The sequence below is a fragment of the Phanerochaete carnosa genome (assembly GCF_000300595.1).
Source record: "Phanerochaete carnosa HHB-10118-sp unplaced genomic scaffold PHACAscaffold_1, whole genome shotgun sequence".
Lineage (NCBI taxonomy): Eukaryota > Fungi > Basidiomycota > Agaricomycetes > Polyporales > Phanerochaetaceae > Phanerochaete > Phanerochaete carnosa.
In genome coordinates, this window is record NW_006767628.1 from 4,483,041 (window position 1) to 4,494,965 (window position 11,925).

An 11,925-nucleotide genomic window follows, 5' to 3' on the forward strand; every position below is an offset into this window, starting at 1 on the left:
TGGCTCGGCTGTGCTCTGTCTCCAGCGGGATGCGGCAATGGCCGCGCCACAAAGCTCGCGGGTACGCGCCTTGTGTCGCCCTTTCTCGTCTTACACACTTCTCTCACTCACGCACCCCTTCGCGATGCCTCTTCGCAACAGGCCGACCGCATGGGAAGTCTCCTCCGGCGAGTCTAATGCCCGTGTATCGCTCAATACATCGAACAACGCGTCCCCTTTCGCTCGCCCTTCGACGCGACCTCCGACCTCTGTCTACACGCCACCGAACTCAAGCCATCGCACCTCCTCTCCGGCGTCATCTGTAGGCGGAAGCACTCTAGTTGGAACTCCTCGAGACGCGAGGGGAGGAAAGCGCACACATGGGGAGTGGGATGAAGGGGTCAGGGGCAAAGGAAAGAAAGTGCGTCCGTCTGATAATCCATGAATGAGACGTGTCTGATGGCGAGAATCGCTTAGCCCGACAAGCGGACGCGTTCTTCTCAGCAACAGAGTATGTGCTGTAGAGTAGAGATCAATATGGACCCCCATAACCTCCTATTCAGAGCCTCAATACTATCCGGAAAGTGAGACATACATCCGTGAGGGACCCAAGACTGTGATCTACGGGGAAGACGCCGAGACATCGACTTTGAAGATGAGAATGGAAAGAACAAGCCTACCCGTATTCTCACGGATTTCGTGATTTTTGATCCCGGCCACGATGATGAGCTTGTGTCTCTCGAAGACCTCTTCGACCATACGATCGACCGGTCGTTCGAAGCCACTGGGAACGTCGCACCTGAGTTTATCAATGAGGAGGACGCAGGTTTAGACGATGATGGCTTCGAGGATGATCTCGCTAAACAGCGTCTTCGTACGAGTGCAATATTCAGCTTTACTTTGGATTACAACTCCAGCAAGTAAGCCTGTCGCAACGCTGTGCATCAACGGTTGAGACTGATGAGTTTGTTAGTTCCATCTATATTCAGACGCAGTATGCTCGGTACGCCTTGAAGACACCCGCGCAAATATACAGTCAGATCTGGTTTTCCTTCTACCGCCCTCACAGAGTCGCCCAGTTGATCATGTCACTCGCCTCGCTGGATCCACAAAGTTGCACCAGGAAAAAAATACATTCCAGGTTTATTGGGACTTTCCACGATGATATCAAAGGCATCATCTTGGAAGAAGACATCGGTCAGGCAGTAAGTTCATCAGCTTTTTACTGAGATGGAGATAGTGAACTGTCGCTTCGCGTAGGACAGGGTTCTGTTTGATGTGATTCAGGATAATGAAGCTGGATACGATCGAGCCCTACAGTCGCCGTACATGCGAGACTTACGAAACTCGCCATTGCAACCTAACGGCGGAAGGAGAGCATGGGGTGGCGGCCCACGGGGTTCGCAGCATGTCGATCGGACGAAGCCCTTCAACACAATTAATCTCGATCTGCTTGTGCTGCGCCCGGAGAGACAGAATAGCACTACAGTGACACCGCTCGTAGCCAAGCTATCCGATGGACTTTTTCTTGGCGAACAGTTCAAGCTGTTAGTCACGGCAAGAGAACAACAGACCAATGAGGAACGTCGGCGGGAATTCCAGCAGCAGCGCAATCAGCTCCTCGAATTCCTCCGTCGCGCAAGCAAGCCAAGGACGAGCATTGGCTTTCCCAACGACGGACAAGTCCGTCCTCGCAGCGATTTCTGGAACTGTGTAGTTTTAGAGGACACCACTTTCAAGGTATGTACGTATTAGCTTCGCAAGCCACCTAATTAATCGAGGTTTGGAGGCAGGAGATGTAGTGCTATTGCCTGCCAGTAAATATAAGGGGCGCCGCACGCCTGAGGAGATTCCGCCCTTTGTCGACGAAAGGGGGTACAACATACCTGAAGGGCGTATGATATGGGATTACTTCTGGTAAGTACAGCATATCGCGCCGCCCAGTCATGACGTGGACTCATTTGAGCAGGTTCGCACAGATCATGTATTTCAACCAGCAGCGCAAAAAAGTGCATGTACGATGGTTCGAGCATTCATCAAGGTCGATTACTCAGGAGTGAGTCTCAATTCGCTGCACGGGAAGTACGCTGAAAATAATATGCTCGTTAGAATCTATGACCCCCGTGAGCTGTTTTTGACCGACATCTGCGACGACGAAGACATCCGCATCTTGGTGGGCAAAATTGACGTCGTGTACCGTCAACGGCCGCTTCTCAAACGCCTTCCAGGGCGGTTCTCGCCCAACCCTCCTCGAATACCTCCTGATGATACCCAGTATTTCTACAGGTCTGTGGAGACATGACGCAATGAGCATTTACTCATAAACCTATTATAGTTTCAAATACAACGAGAAAGACGGTTCATTCTTGGCGCTCGGCGAGACAGACCTGCGGTCTCCGTTAGCACAACCGCCGAACAACTGTCCAGTCTGCATACGCCAAGCTGCTCAAGAGCAGGAGAACCATCCACAGGCTATTGAAAGTGGCGCGGGTATCGCCTTCCGTGGCGTGAACTATCATATCAATGACTTTGTCATGATCAGGACGCAAGACCCAGTATGCATGATTGGGCAGATCGTCGGCGTTGCTTTTGACGACAGCGCAAGAGCGCAAGGGTCTTGCGAGGTGACCATTATGCCACTTGGGCGAGTCAACGATATTCTGCAATATTGCAGAGAGGAAACAATCGTTAAGGACGAGGCAAGTCTCCTGCATATCAGAAGAACAGCTTATGCCGACACTACCATTCAGAGACACTTGTACCTAACCACCTCCAAGGTTGATAGCGTCGTAATCAACGCCAACGATCTCATCCGGCGCTGTCGCGTCGTTAATTTCTTCTCTGTCCCAAATTATTGGGTGTGCGACGTCAGCGCATACCTAGACCAGTCTCCGTACAATTTCTACGTCAAATTCAAGTTCCCGAAACTGAAGGTGACAAGCTGGAGTGGGGTCCAAGAGCTCACACGAAAGTCCAAGGTTCCCGAGATATGCGCCATTTGCTTCTATGAAGACAAGAAGCTAGTGGAAAACTTCAAAGAGTTCAAGCAAGTCAAGGAGAGGCGACCATTCAGGGCGTTTGATCCATTCGGAGGGGTCGGGGCGTTTGCGCTTGCGATGCAGGAGGCAGGATGCTTGAAACTGACGCATGCAGTCGAATTGTCTCCGTCCGCTGCGCTGACATTGAAGTGAGCTGTTTGCCTTTTTCACTGATGCTCCGAGCTGACAGTGCGTGGCAGACGGAACTCTCCTGACACGACCGTGTACAACCAATGCGCAAATCTCGTCCTCGAGCACGCGGTGAAGACAGTGCGCTTGCCAGGATACCAGCTTCCCCCCGAATACAAGCCTATCCTCAAGAGCGACCCCACTCTGTCACCCCTTCCTCCGCCGCCCAAGCCAGGGGACATCGACTGCATTGTTGCCGGCTTTCCTTGGCACGTGAAACTGGTTATGCTTCTGCCTGTGCTCAGCAGATAACACGTCTCCTTTTTTAGCCAGCCTCACTCTCGAATGAATATGTACCAGAAGGCGAACGACAGGAAGAGCCACCTCATTCTCAACCTCTTGTCGTGGGTGGATTTCTTGGAGCCCAAGCTCTGCTTCTTCGAGAACGTGTGCGGGTTCCTACAATACAACCTGAACTCGATCCAAGCGAGCAGGTACAAGTTGGAGGGTGGTATACAGATGGGCGGCTTGAAGTTCTTGGTGCGGGCGTTGGTGACAATGGGGTGTGTACTCCCCATAAACTCTCGTTCCCCTCCATACCAATTACTTTGCGGAACAGGTATCAGGTAAAATTTGCAGTTCTCCAAGCTGCGCACTACGGTACCCCACAAACACGCGTGCGCTTCTTCCTCATCGCAGCCCAGCTTGGCCAGCCGATGCCCAATTTCCCGGCGCCACTCTACTCCTTCACCCCCAAGGACGCTCTTGAAATCAAGTTCTCACATGGCCTCATAGCGAGGCCTATCAACACGGAAAATGGCATCGCGCCCTTCCGATATGTCACTGTAGACGATGCCATTGGGGATCTCCTGCGATGGGACTGGTGAGAGCCCCTTCTATCCAGGCCGTGTCGCCTAGCTCACAGCCCTGGGGTAGGGTAAACCCACGCAAAGGCGCTGAACGAGAGCGGAGAGATCCTGGCACTAGGGAAGCCATACGCGCGGTCAAGGTGGAGCAGACCAAGAAGGCGGTTGGCCCACTTGCTGCTGGTACAGTCAAGTATCACGGACCCGCACGTACACGCTTTCAAGAGAAGGCTCGTGTGAAGCAAAGCGAAATCAAGGACCTGCAGCATATCACGCGCGTGTTGAAATTAGACACGGTCGCGAGGTGAATGCCACTCATGTCTTCGAGACCGTGGGGCTTACGTGCATACAGAGTGACATTGATCCCACTGGAGGCGAAAGCCGACTATCACGGTAAGAGCACTCCAATCCGGGACTCAGCATTGGCTGACGCTTTCCCGCCCACAGCGCTGCTGAAGGACAAGGACATCCCCAGGGATCTGCTTGAGTGGCATTGGGCCGACCCGAAATCGGCTATCGCCCGGCATGGCTTCCGTCCCGGTCTCTACGGCCGCATGGACCCCAACGAGTGGTTCCAGACGACGGTCACGAACGTCGAGCCCACTGCTAAGCAGTGCAAGGTCCTGAATCCCTTTGTGAGTGCGCCGTAAACGCATAGCACGTCGTTGCGCTGACAGTGCTACAGTGCAAGCGCGTCGTCAGCGTACGAGAGCTCGCAAGATCTCAGGGCTTCCCGGACCACTTTCAGTTTTACTGTTACGACACGGTCAACGTCAAGACGGCATGTACCCCTTGTGAACCGTTGCGTTAGCGAAGGCTGATCCCAATAACTTAGATGCAACGCGAGATTGGTAATGCAGTCCCTTGGCCAGTGGGATATGCTTTAGGGCGCGAACTTCGAGATGCACTCTTCGAGGATTGGTTGCGCAATAGGCAGCAGCTGCCTCCACTCGATGCCGAGGTGATCATCCTGGACTAAGTCTTCGAACAATGCTTTAACGTGTGATTGTGTATGCTTGCATGATGTAGTGTAACGTCTATGGATTCTGCTTGTTTGTTGTACCTATTGACGTGCTCACAAGTGTTTTTTATATCTATACCTCTCGAGGCCATTTAGTGGCAGATGGTTGCCCGAGCCTCGAAGGAGTCCGGCTTCCGCCATAGTTTGGGACTAGTTACGAAGAGCTCCGGCGCATCCGCATGCACATTCCATGAACGCCGTCCGGCAGAAATTTGTTTTTCTAGTGGCTCAATCGATGTTAGGGTGCAATGCAGAACCAAGGGTAGAGACTTACCAAACTTCGCAATAACAATCCGTCTCTCAAGACTCCTCCTCATCCGCTACTTCATAACCTACCCACACAACTTCAGAGCAGCTGCTACATCCAATCAGATGCCGATCTTTCTCCATGTCCTCCTCCGTTATGCGGTATGTACCCCCACAGCGACAGTCGTAGGTCCAATAGACCTCATCTGAACCCACGTCTTCATGCACTGTGAAGTCCTCGAGCGAGACAACCTGTGCAGGTCTGGGACCGGACTGCGACCTGGCTCGCGTGGCGTCGTACTTGACACGAAGCTCGGGAGTCGAGAGTGTCACGAACGCTCTCTTGAGCAAGTCGATGTCGATGGCATTTTCGCGACGGCTTGACGCAAGTTTTTTGTCCGGGTGATGAAGAAGCAAGGCGCGGTGGTACGCGGCTTTTATCTCGATAGTCGACGCAGATGCCTCGAGGGACAGGACCGCGTAATAGTTGGACTCTGCAGATGCATCCAGCGTGGCGGGTGGTGGAATGGGGCAAGGTTTGTTGGCGCCTAGAGCGAATCGGAGGCGACGACTGGACGCCGGACAGCGGAAGCAGATCGAGATCTTCTCATGTTCCCCAGGCTGTTCCCTGGGCTGTTCGTTTGAGACTGCTGCTCAATCGTATCTCTACGTGGGATGAACGTGTGCCGCGGCTCGTGGAAGCCCCCAAGCCTCAAGTGCACCCGAACTTTGGCCAAATGTGCGAGTCTCTGTCCCCATGCTGCTTCGATAGTTCGGGCGTTCCGACAAGATGCGAGCGGAAAAAATGTATGGCATGGGGAACAGCGTTCGCTTCGACATTAGACTGGAGTAAAAAAAAATCGAACGAGTAGTGGGATGTAGAAGAGATGTCGCAGGTGGAGCGGGGCTCGTGCCGCTTCGAGCCAGTCGCTATAGAAGCGAGGGCATGATCCCGTTCCCGGTCACAACATTCCCCACCGCCGCCTCTCCCTCTCTTTGTTCGTCAAGCTCTGTGCGGGTAGACACAGGCATGGCGACCCTTTCACCAACCGCGGCGAGCGTTGGCTCTACCTTGTCACAGCCAAAGGAATACAGGGTGTATGTGTCCAGCCCGACCGTCCCGAGATGCGTGATCTGACACCCGAACCAGCATCGGCGTGCTCCTCGCCGTCGGCTCTGGTGTCCTCATCGGTTCCTCGTTCGTCTTCAAGAAGAAGGGTCTGCTCAGCTCGCAGAAAGGTCATGAGGCGGGCGAAGGCGTCGCGTACCTTAAGTCGGCAAGTTCTCTCGCGCATGCCTACGTCAGAGCCTTAGGCTGATCGCGGATCCCCCCCGTTACAGCCTATGTGGTGGACTGGCATGATTCTCATGATTCTCGGAGAGCTTTGCAACTTTGCTGCTTACGCGTTCGTGGAAGCTATCATAGTTGTGCGTCCGCAGCTCCCGTGACACGTCGCGCGTCCCGCTGACACGCGCACATAGACACCCATGGGCGCGCTTTCCGTGGTCATCTCGTCACTGCTCTCGCACTTCATTTTGAACGAGAAGCTCTCTCTATTTGGCTGGATCGCGTCCATTCAGTGTCTCATCGGTTCCTCAATTCTTGCCTTGAACGGCCCGGAGGAGCAGAGTGTGAACACTATCGATGGCTTCCGCGAATTCTTCGTGACGCCATGGTTTCTGAGTTATGCTGGTGTACTCATTGTGATTGCTATCATTCTGGCGGTCTGGGTTGCACCGAAATACGGGAAGAAGAGCATGTTACCTTGTCAGTGTACCGTGCAGTCGCATGTATGTGTGATGCTGACTAAAGCGAGTAGACATCGGCATTTGCAGTCTCATCGGAGGCATCAGCGTGAGCTGCACTCAAGGCCTGGGTGCTTGTATCTTGACCAGCATTCGTGGACAGAATCAAGTATGTCTCACCGATATCAATGTGCCTGCGTTTATTGAAACAGCTTTCCAGTTCAAAAATTGGTTTATCTACTTCCTCATGATCCTGGTTGTCATCACTCTTTGTACGTCCAGATCAAGTGTCTTCTAGAGATTCACTGACCGTGAACCACAGTAACTGAGATTTATTATCTCAATGTAGCCTTGGCCATGTACAACACAGGTGCGCACGCTTGTAACTTATTTGGATCCGTTCTGATTAGAATTTACAGCTATGGGTATGTTGTCTTGTATCTCGAACATTGACAATAACTGACAAGTGTCTTCCAGTCACTCCCACTTATTATGTCTTATGTGAGCTATTTCTCACTTATGCAACATGCTGTGTATTTACTTCTTTTCAAGTTACGTTCTGTACTCTGGTCACCTCTGTGGTAAGCTAGCACCGAAACTCTGTGTTCGTCTGCCTTGTGACGAGATATCGTCAGATCCTTTATCAAGGGCTGAAAGCCAGCGCGACACAAATAATCACAATAGTCCTTGCCTTCTTGGTCATTTGCTCTGGAATTTTCATCCTTCAAATGTCTAAGGTCGACCCTCGGAAGCTGCAGAAGGTGAGCGTCTGAATAACCGCCAAAATCTTAGAGTTTCACCCAGTATTTCAGGTTGATGAGCATACAACCTTGTGGCTGGAGGTCGCTCGCGCAGAAGCAGATCCCAACGCCGCACGCAAGGCCACTCTTCGCCACGCCACCTCATTCAGATCTCACCATTCAGAAGTTCGCTCGCGTACCTCGGGCGGGCCCTCACACCACGGACATGGTTATAGTCACAGAGACAGCGACGCGGCCCCACAACTTCACTTGCAACACCATATCCAGAACGAAGGCAACCCTGATGATCTTGAATGGAGCTTTGATTCGGACGTGCAGTCAACTCGCGAGATTGTGGAGAAGTCAGAAGAGCCTGGCATCGACGCACTGCGCGGGACGTTTGGTGCCATCGGTACGATTATCCGCGCGAAGCGACGCAACAGGGCCCTTTCCGCCGCCAGTCGTGCCACTCACAGTAGCATGAGCCTTGACACCGACATCCGGAGCTTGACAAGCGCGACCGTCAGGCCTAGTTGGCTGAGCGGGCACTGGACGACTCCGAAGGGCAGCCGCTTCCAGCCCATGCCCGGTGGAAGCGATGTGGAGAAGGGTCGCGTTGAGGTCGTCGAAGCACCGGAAGAGGAGAACGTCACCGAGAAGCCGCGTGCCGATTCGCCCATTACGATCTCCAGCTCGTCCTCGTTTCACTTTCACCCCGCGTCCTCGAGCACGATCCCACTCAACGCACTTCCCACCCACTCTACCATCCGTTTCTCGGACGGCTCTGTTTCCTCGGACAGCTTATTGTCATCGGAGAGCAAGCACACCAGTTTGACGAGCATGACGCGGGTATTGAGCCCCGACCAGGCACGACTGGCCTAGAACTCGTGGTAATTTATTGGACTTTCATTTATCTTCTACTGTACGTCCCATCATCCAACTCGTTTAATTATTCAGCAACGGAGACTACTGTATACGACACCTCGCTGCAATGATCGCATACCGCAGATTTTGTTGGTACATGACTTCACCTCGAAATATCATTACAGCCACTGCGTTGTTTTTTGTACCTCTCCGAATGGCGGATGCCCGAGTGCAACAAATGCATTCGCGATGTGAGCTAGCGTGACGGCAAGCAAATAGTTGAATACGCTTGTCCTTGCGCTTGTATTCGCTGTGCAAGGTAAATTTCCACAGCGCGGGCTCCTTAAGCCACCGTTGGGGATCTGCGCATGCATTCATGTCCTGCCCGCCAGCACGGTCAGGTCATTACATCAGAAATTGATAGATTTATTGATACCCCCTCTCCCTCTCAACAATGAGAACCAGATGGGGTCCCCGTCGTCTTTCTTCAATAGCTCTGTGAGACAACACAGGAGAACACGTCCTCCATTTCTTGTATGTATACATACATTCCCATCGCCGTGTGCTCGCAAACGTCTCGCCACTTGACGGTGAAAACGTATCTGGAATGCGGCGGACAAACTTACTATCCATCGTCCCGATCTCTCGTACGAACGACTCAACATCTTGCAATCGAATGTACAGGTTCTCCAGTGTGACGAACAGACATCGGAGATGTACTTGAACATAATTTTATTGTACCCAGGGACGTTTATATCGGGTTGTGGTCGTACATTTCGCGAATCGAGAGACAGAGTCCGGGGACTACAGAAACTAACAGCAAAATACCTCGCAAGGGAGGGGGGATATACAGGCTACCGGGACTCCCAGTCGAAAAACAGAAGATGTACAACGTAGGACGATAACGGGTGAGAGTAATGGAACAATGCTGCACGATCAGAGAAGAGCGAACAACGACCGACGAGGTAGAGAGCGCGCAGCGAAGATGGAAGGGAAGTCGTCTCTGGAAACCGGACAAGAATATAGTAGTCAACAGCGATGTTAAAAGAAGGGAGATGGTCGCGCGACGGGTAATGGCGAGTGGTATTAACGGTAAATGATTGGTACTGCGAGGGACGGCGCATCTAAGGATGAACGTTTGATACATTTGAAGTCAAAGTCATCGTATATGGGCGTTGTCGTCGTGTATCATCTTCATTTGGCAGTGACCGCTTGGGTTGCGGCGGCGTGTGTTGGGTCCTCCGGGCCGGCCAGGGCACCCTCTGGAACGCCGGAAGCCAGTCTCGAATCACCGACTTGGTGAAAGTCTACAGAGGCAGTTAGCTTCACCTGCGAGTCAGATTGCTCAAGGTGGATACCAAGGATCTCGCTGTACATCATGACCTTCCAGGTGTCTACTGGGAGATCCGCGTCGTTGAAACTCCAGTCGAACTTCTCCGCGGCTTCGGGCTCGTCCGTCGGGTCGTGGTATGGCGACACATACTCGTGCGCGAGTGATTCTGTGGCAGTAATGCGCTTTCGAGGGTCGAAAACGAGCATCTTCTCCAGGAGATCAATTGCTGCGGCGGACGGTCAGACGTGGTCGGTCGGCCAAATCAGAATACTTACCAACTGGGTCACTGTTGTGGAGCTTCTCGCTGAAGGGTTTGCGTTCTCGCTTGGGCAGGGACTGGACAAACCGAAGGGTCTGTGAAATGTTCATTGAGCTCCTTCCGCATTATGTCCGAACTTCGAGAAGGCTTACGTTCTCACTGGCAATGGTTTGAATGACGTCCTCTGGCGGGGTTCCCAGCAACTCTGTGATGATGGAGAACTGATGTACGTCTGGCATATGGTTCGTATCAGTCGCAGTGGATGGCGAGAATTCGGCTATTACTTACGGTCCTTGCCGGGGAAAAGAGGCTTGCCCTCCAGCATCTCAGCAAAAATGCACCCCGCGCTCCAGATGTCAACCGCAACGTCGTACTTTTGCCATGTGAGCATGATCTCAGGCGCTCGGTAGTACCGTGTCGAGACGTAACCGGTCATCTGCGGATCTTGAATGCGCGCAAGACCGAAATCACAGATCTAGAAAAAAGGGAAGAGAATAGTCAATGACGTCGTTCACTACGTGGGCTCTCCACGGGAACGCGGACCTTCAAGTCGCAGTTTTCGTTGATGAGGATATTGCTGGGTTTCTAGGACACACCATTAGTTTATGGTGAGCCGGGCAAGGCGAATAGTCTTACAAGATCGCGATGGACAACACCAGCGGAATGCACATATTTTAGACCACGCTATAGATGGGGATAAATGTGCAGCAAAGGCGGGCTGCTCGGCGCGTACATACCAGTATCTGGTAGAGGAAGTATTGAATGAATTGCTTCTCCAGTGGTCTCGAAGTGAGTAGACGATGAAGATCCGTTCCAAGGAGCTCTGTGACGAAATAGCTGCACCAACATGAGTGATTGAGTACAACTACACTTGGTAGTGACTTACATGTCTTCTAGTGGAGAGATAAAGACGTCGCTGAGGCTGATAATCTGTATGTGGACGGTCACATTATTTCCACAACAGAGAAATTGAGGATCAACAGACATTCTCATGTTGAATATGCTTGAGAAGCTTGAGCTCTCGGTAGGTTCGCTTGCTCAATACCGGTGTGCTGAAAGGCTTCATGATCTTCTTGATCGCGACGGAAGAGCCTGTCAGCTGATCCTTTGCGGAACTGGCGGAAAGGTTTTAGTATCCGCGGACGCCCCCTTTGTCGCCAAACACATGTTCCTGGACACGTACCACACGAGACCGAAAGCACCTTTGGGGCAAATGCGTTAAGGGAAACATCAAGGGTCGCGTGTAGAGTGTACTTACCCATTCCAACAGGTTGTAGGTCGAGATATCGAGTGGTGACCTGCACATGCAAGAAAATTTAAGCGGGGGGAAAGTGGGAGTCGTTGGAGACGTACCTCAAAGGAGGTCCCGAATATGCTAAGCTTGACAAAGGACATCTGGGAGGTGTCGAGCGGAGCGACAAGGAGAGGACGGATCGAGTGGAGTTGGTGGTCGGTAGAAGATAAAGTGGGTCGGTGACTGCACAGGGTTGAGCGGGCGAGAGGGTGATATACAGAGGAACGAAGCAGAACGGTTCCACTACAATCCGCCGTCATCGCTTACATAAGCCGCCCCTAACCCCCCTACCCTTTTCTCTAACGTCCTGCGGCCTCACTCTACACCGTTTTATATCTACCAATTATATTCCTGCGTCGATCGTGATCCTTTTACGAGGCCACTCGCAGGACAACAGTCCTCTCCTAGCC

The 11,925-nt window shown here is 52.5% G+C and overlaps 3 protein-coding genes across 3 annotated transcripts; 2 read left to right on the top strand and 1 right to left on the bottom strand.

Annotated features, from left to right (window-relative positions):
• Positions 1–105: 105 nt before the first annotated feature.
• PHACADRAFT_204683 (uncharacterized protein) lies at positions 106–5,882 on the top strand. Its single transcript, XM_007390861.1, has 18 exons — positions 106–400; positions 457–490; positions 543–578; positions 635–899; positions 953–1,184; positions 1,240–1,719; positions 1,769–1,896; positions 1,949–2,035; positions 2,089–2,265; positions 2,315–3,166; positions 3,218–3,443; positions 3,507–3,709; positions 3,766–4,029; positions 4,083–4,316; positions 4,365–4,405; positions 4,460–4,647; positions 4,698–4,793; positions 4,848–5,882. Exons 1-18 carry the CDS (start codon positions 125–127, stop codon positions 4,989–4,991), a joined length of 3,963 nt encoding a protein of 1,320 aa, XP_007390923.1. The 5' UTR covers positions 106–124; the 3' UTR covers positions 4,992–5,882.
• Positions 5,883–6,309: 427 nt separating this feature from the next.
• Positions 6,310–8,647, top strand: PHACADRAFT_190687 (uncharacterized protein; the record flags this gene model as incomplete). Its single annotated transcript, XM_007390862.1, has 12 exons — positions 6,310–6,377; positions 6,430–6,580; positions 6,621–6,707; positions 6,762–7,047; positions 7,100–7,194; positions 7,246–7,297; positions 7,348–7,395; positions 7,445–7,450; positions 7,503–7,526; positions 7,578–7,606; positions 7,661–7,786; positions 7,838–8,647. 12 exons carry the CDS (start codon positions 6,310–6,312, stop codon positions 8,645–8,647), a joined length of 1,782 nt encoding a protein of 593 aa, XP_007390924.1.
• A 701-nt stretch (positions 8,648–9,348) lies between these two features.
• On the bottom strand, positions 9,349–11,713 carry PHACADRAFT_248180 (uncharacterized protein). Its single transcript, XM_007390863.1, has 13 exons — positions 11,575–11,713; positions 11,480–11,519; positions 11,405–11,423; positions 11,207–11,336; positions 11,108–11,151; positions 10,959–11,058; positions 10,858–10,905; positions 10,765–10,806; positions 10,510–10,696; positions 10,374–10,453; positions 10,238–10,316; positions 9,988–10,188; positions 9,349–9,936 (listed from the first exon to the last, which is right to left on the bottom strand). Exons 1-13 carry the CDS (start codon positions 11,614–11,616, stop codon positions 9,824–9,826), a joined length of 1,125 nt encoding a protein of 374 aa, XP_007390925.1. The 5' UTR covers positions 11,617–11,713; the 3' UTR covers positions 9,349–9,823.
• Positions 11,714–11,925: the final 212 nt, after the last annotated feature.

What these genes read in the sequence shown, in the direction of transcription:
- PHACADRAFT_248180 (XM_007390863.1), bottom strand. Translation starts at nt 11,616, where the DNA reads ATGTCCTTTGTCAAGCTTAGCATATTCGGGACCTCCTTTGAG. An exon ending in ACTTCCTCTACCAGATACTG is followed by an intron (nt 10,906 to 10,958) that starts GTATGTACGCGC and finishes CCCCATCTATAG; the next exon opens with CGTGGTCTAAAATATGTGCA. An exon ending in AAACCATTGCCAGTGAGAAC is followed by an intron (nt 10,317 to 10,373) that starts GTAAGCCTTCTC and finishes AACATTTCACAG; the next exon opens with ACCCTTCGGTTTGTCCAGTC.
- PHACADRAFT_204683 (XM_007390861.1), top strand. Translation starts at nt 125, where the DNA reads ATGCCTCTTCGCAACAGGCCGACCGCATGGGAAGTCTCCTCCGGCGAG. An exon ending in TCAGGGGCAAAGGAAAGAAA is followed by an intron (nt 401 to 456) that starts GTGCGTCCGTCT and finishes AGAATCGCTTAG; the next exon opens with CCCGACAAGCGGACGCGTTC. An exon ending in TAGAGGACACCACTTTCAAG is followed by an intron (nt 1,720 to 1,768) that starts GTATGTACGTAT and finishes CGAGGTTTGGAG; the next exon opens with GCAGGAGATGTAGTGCTATT.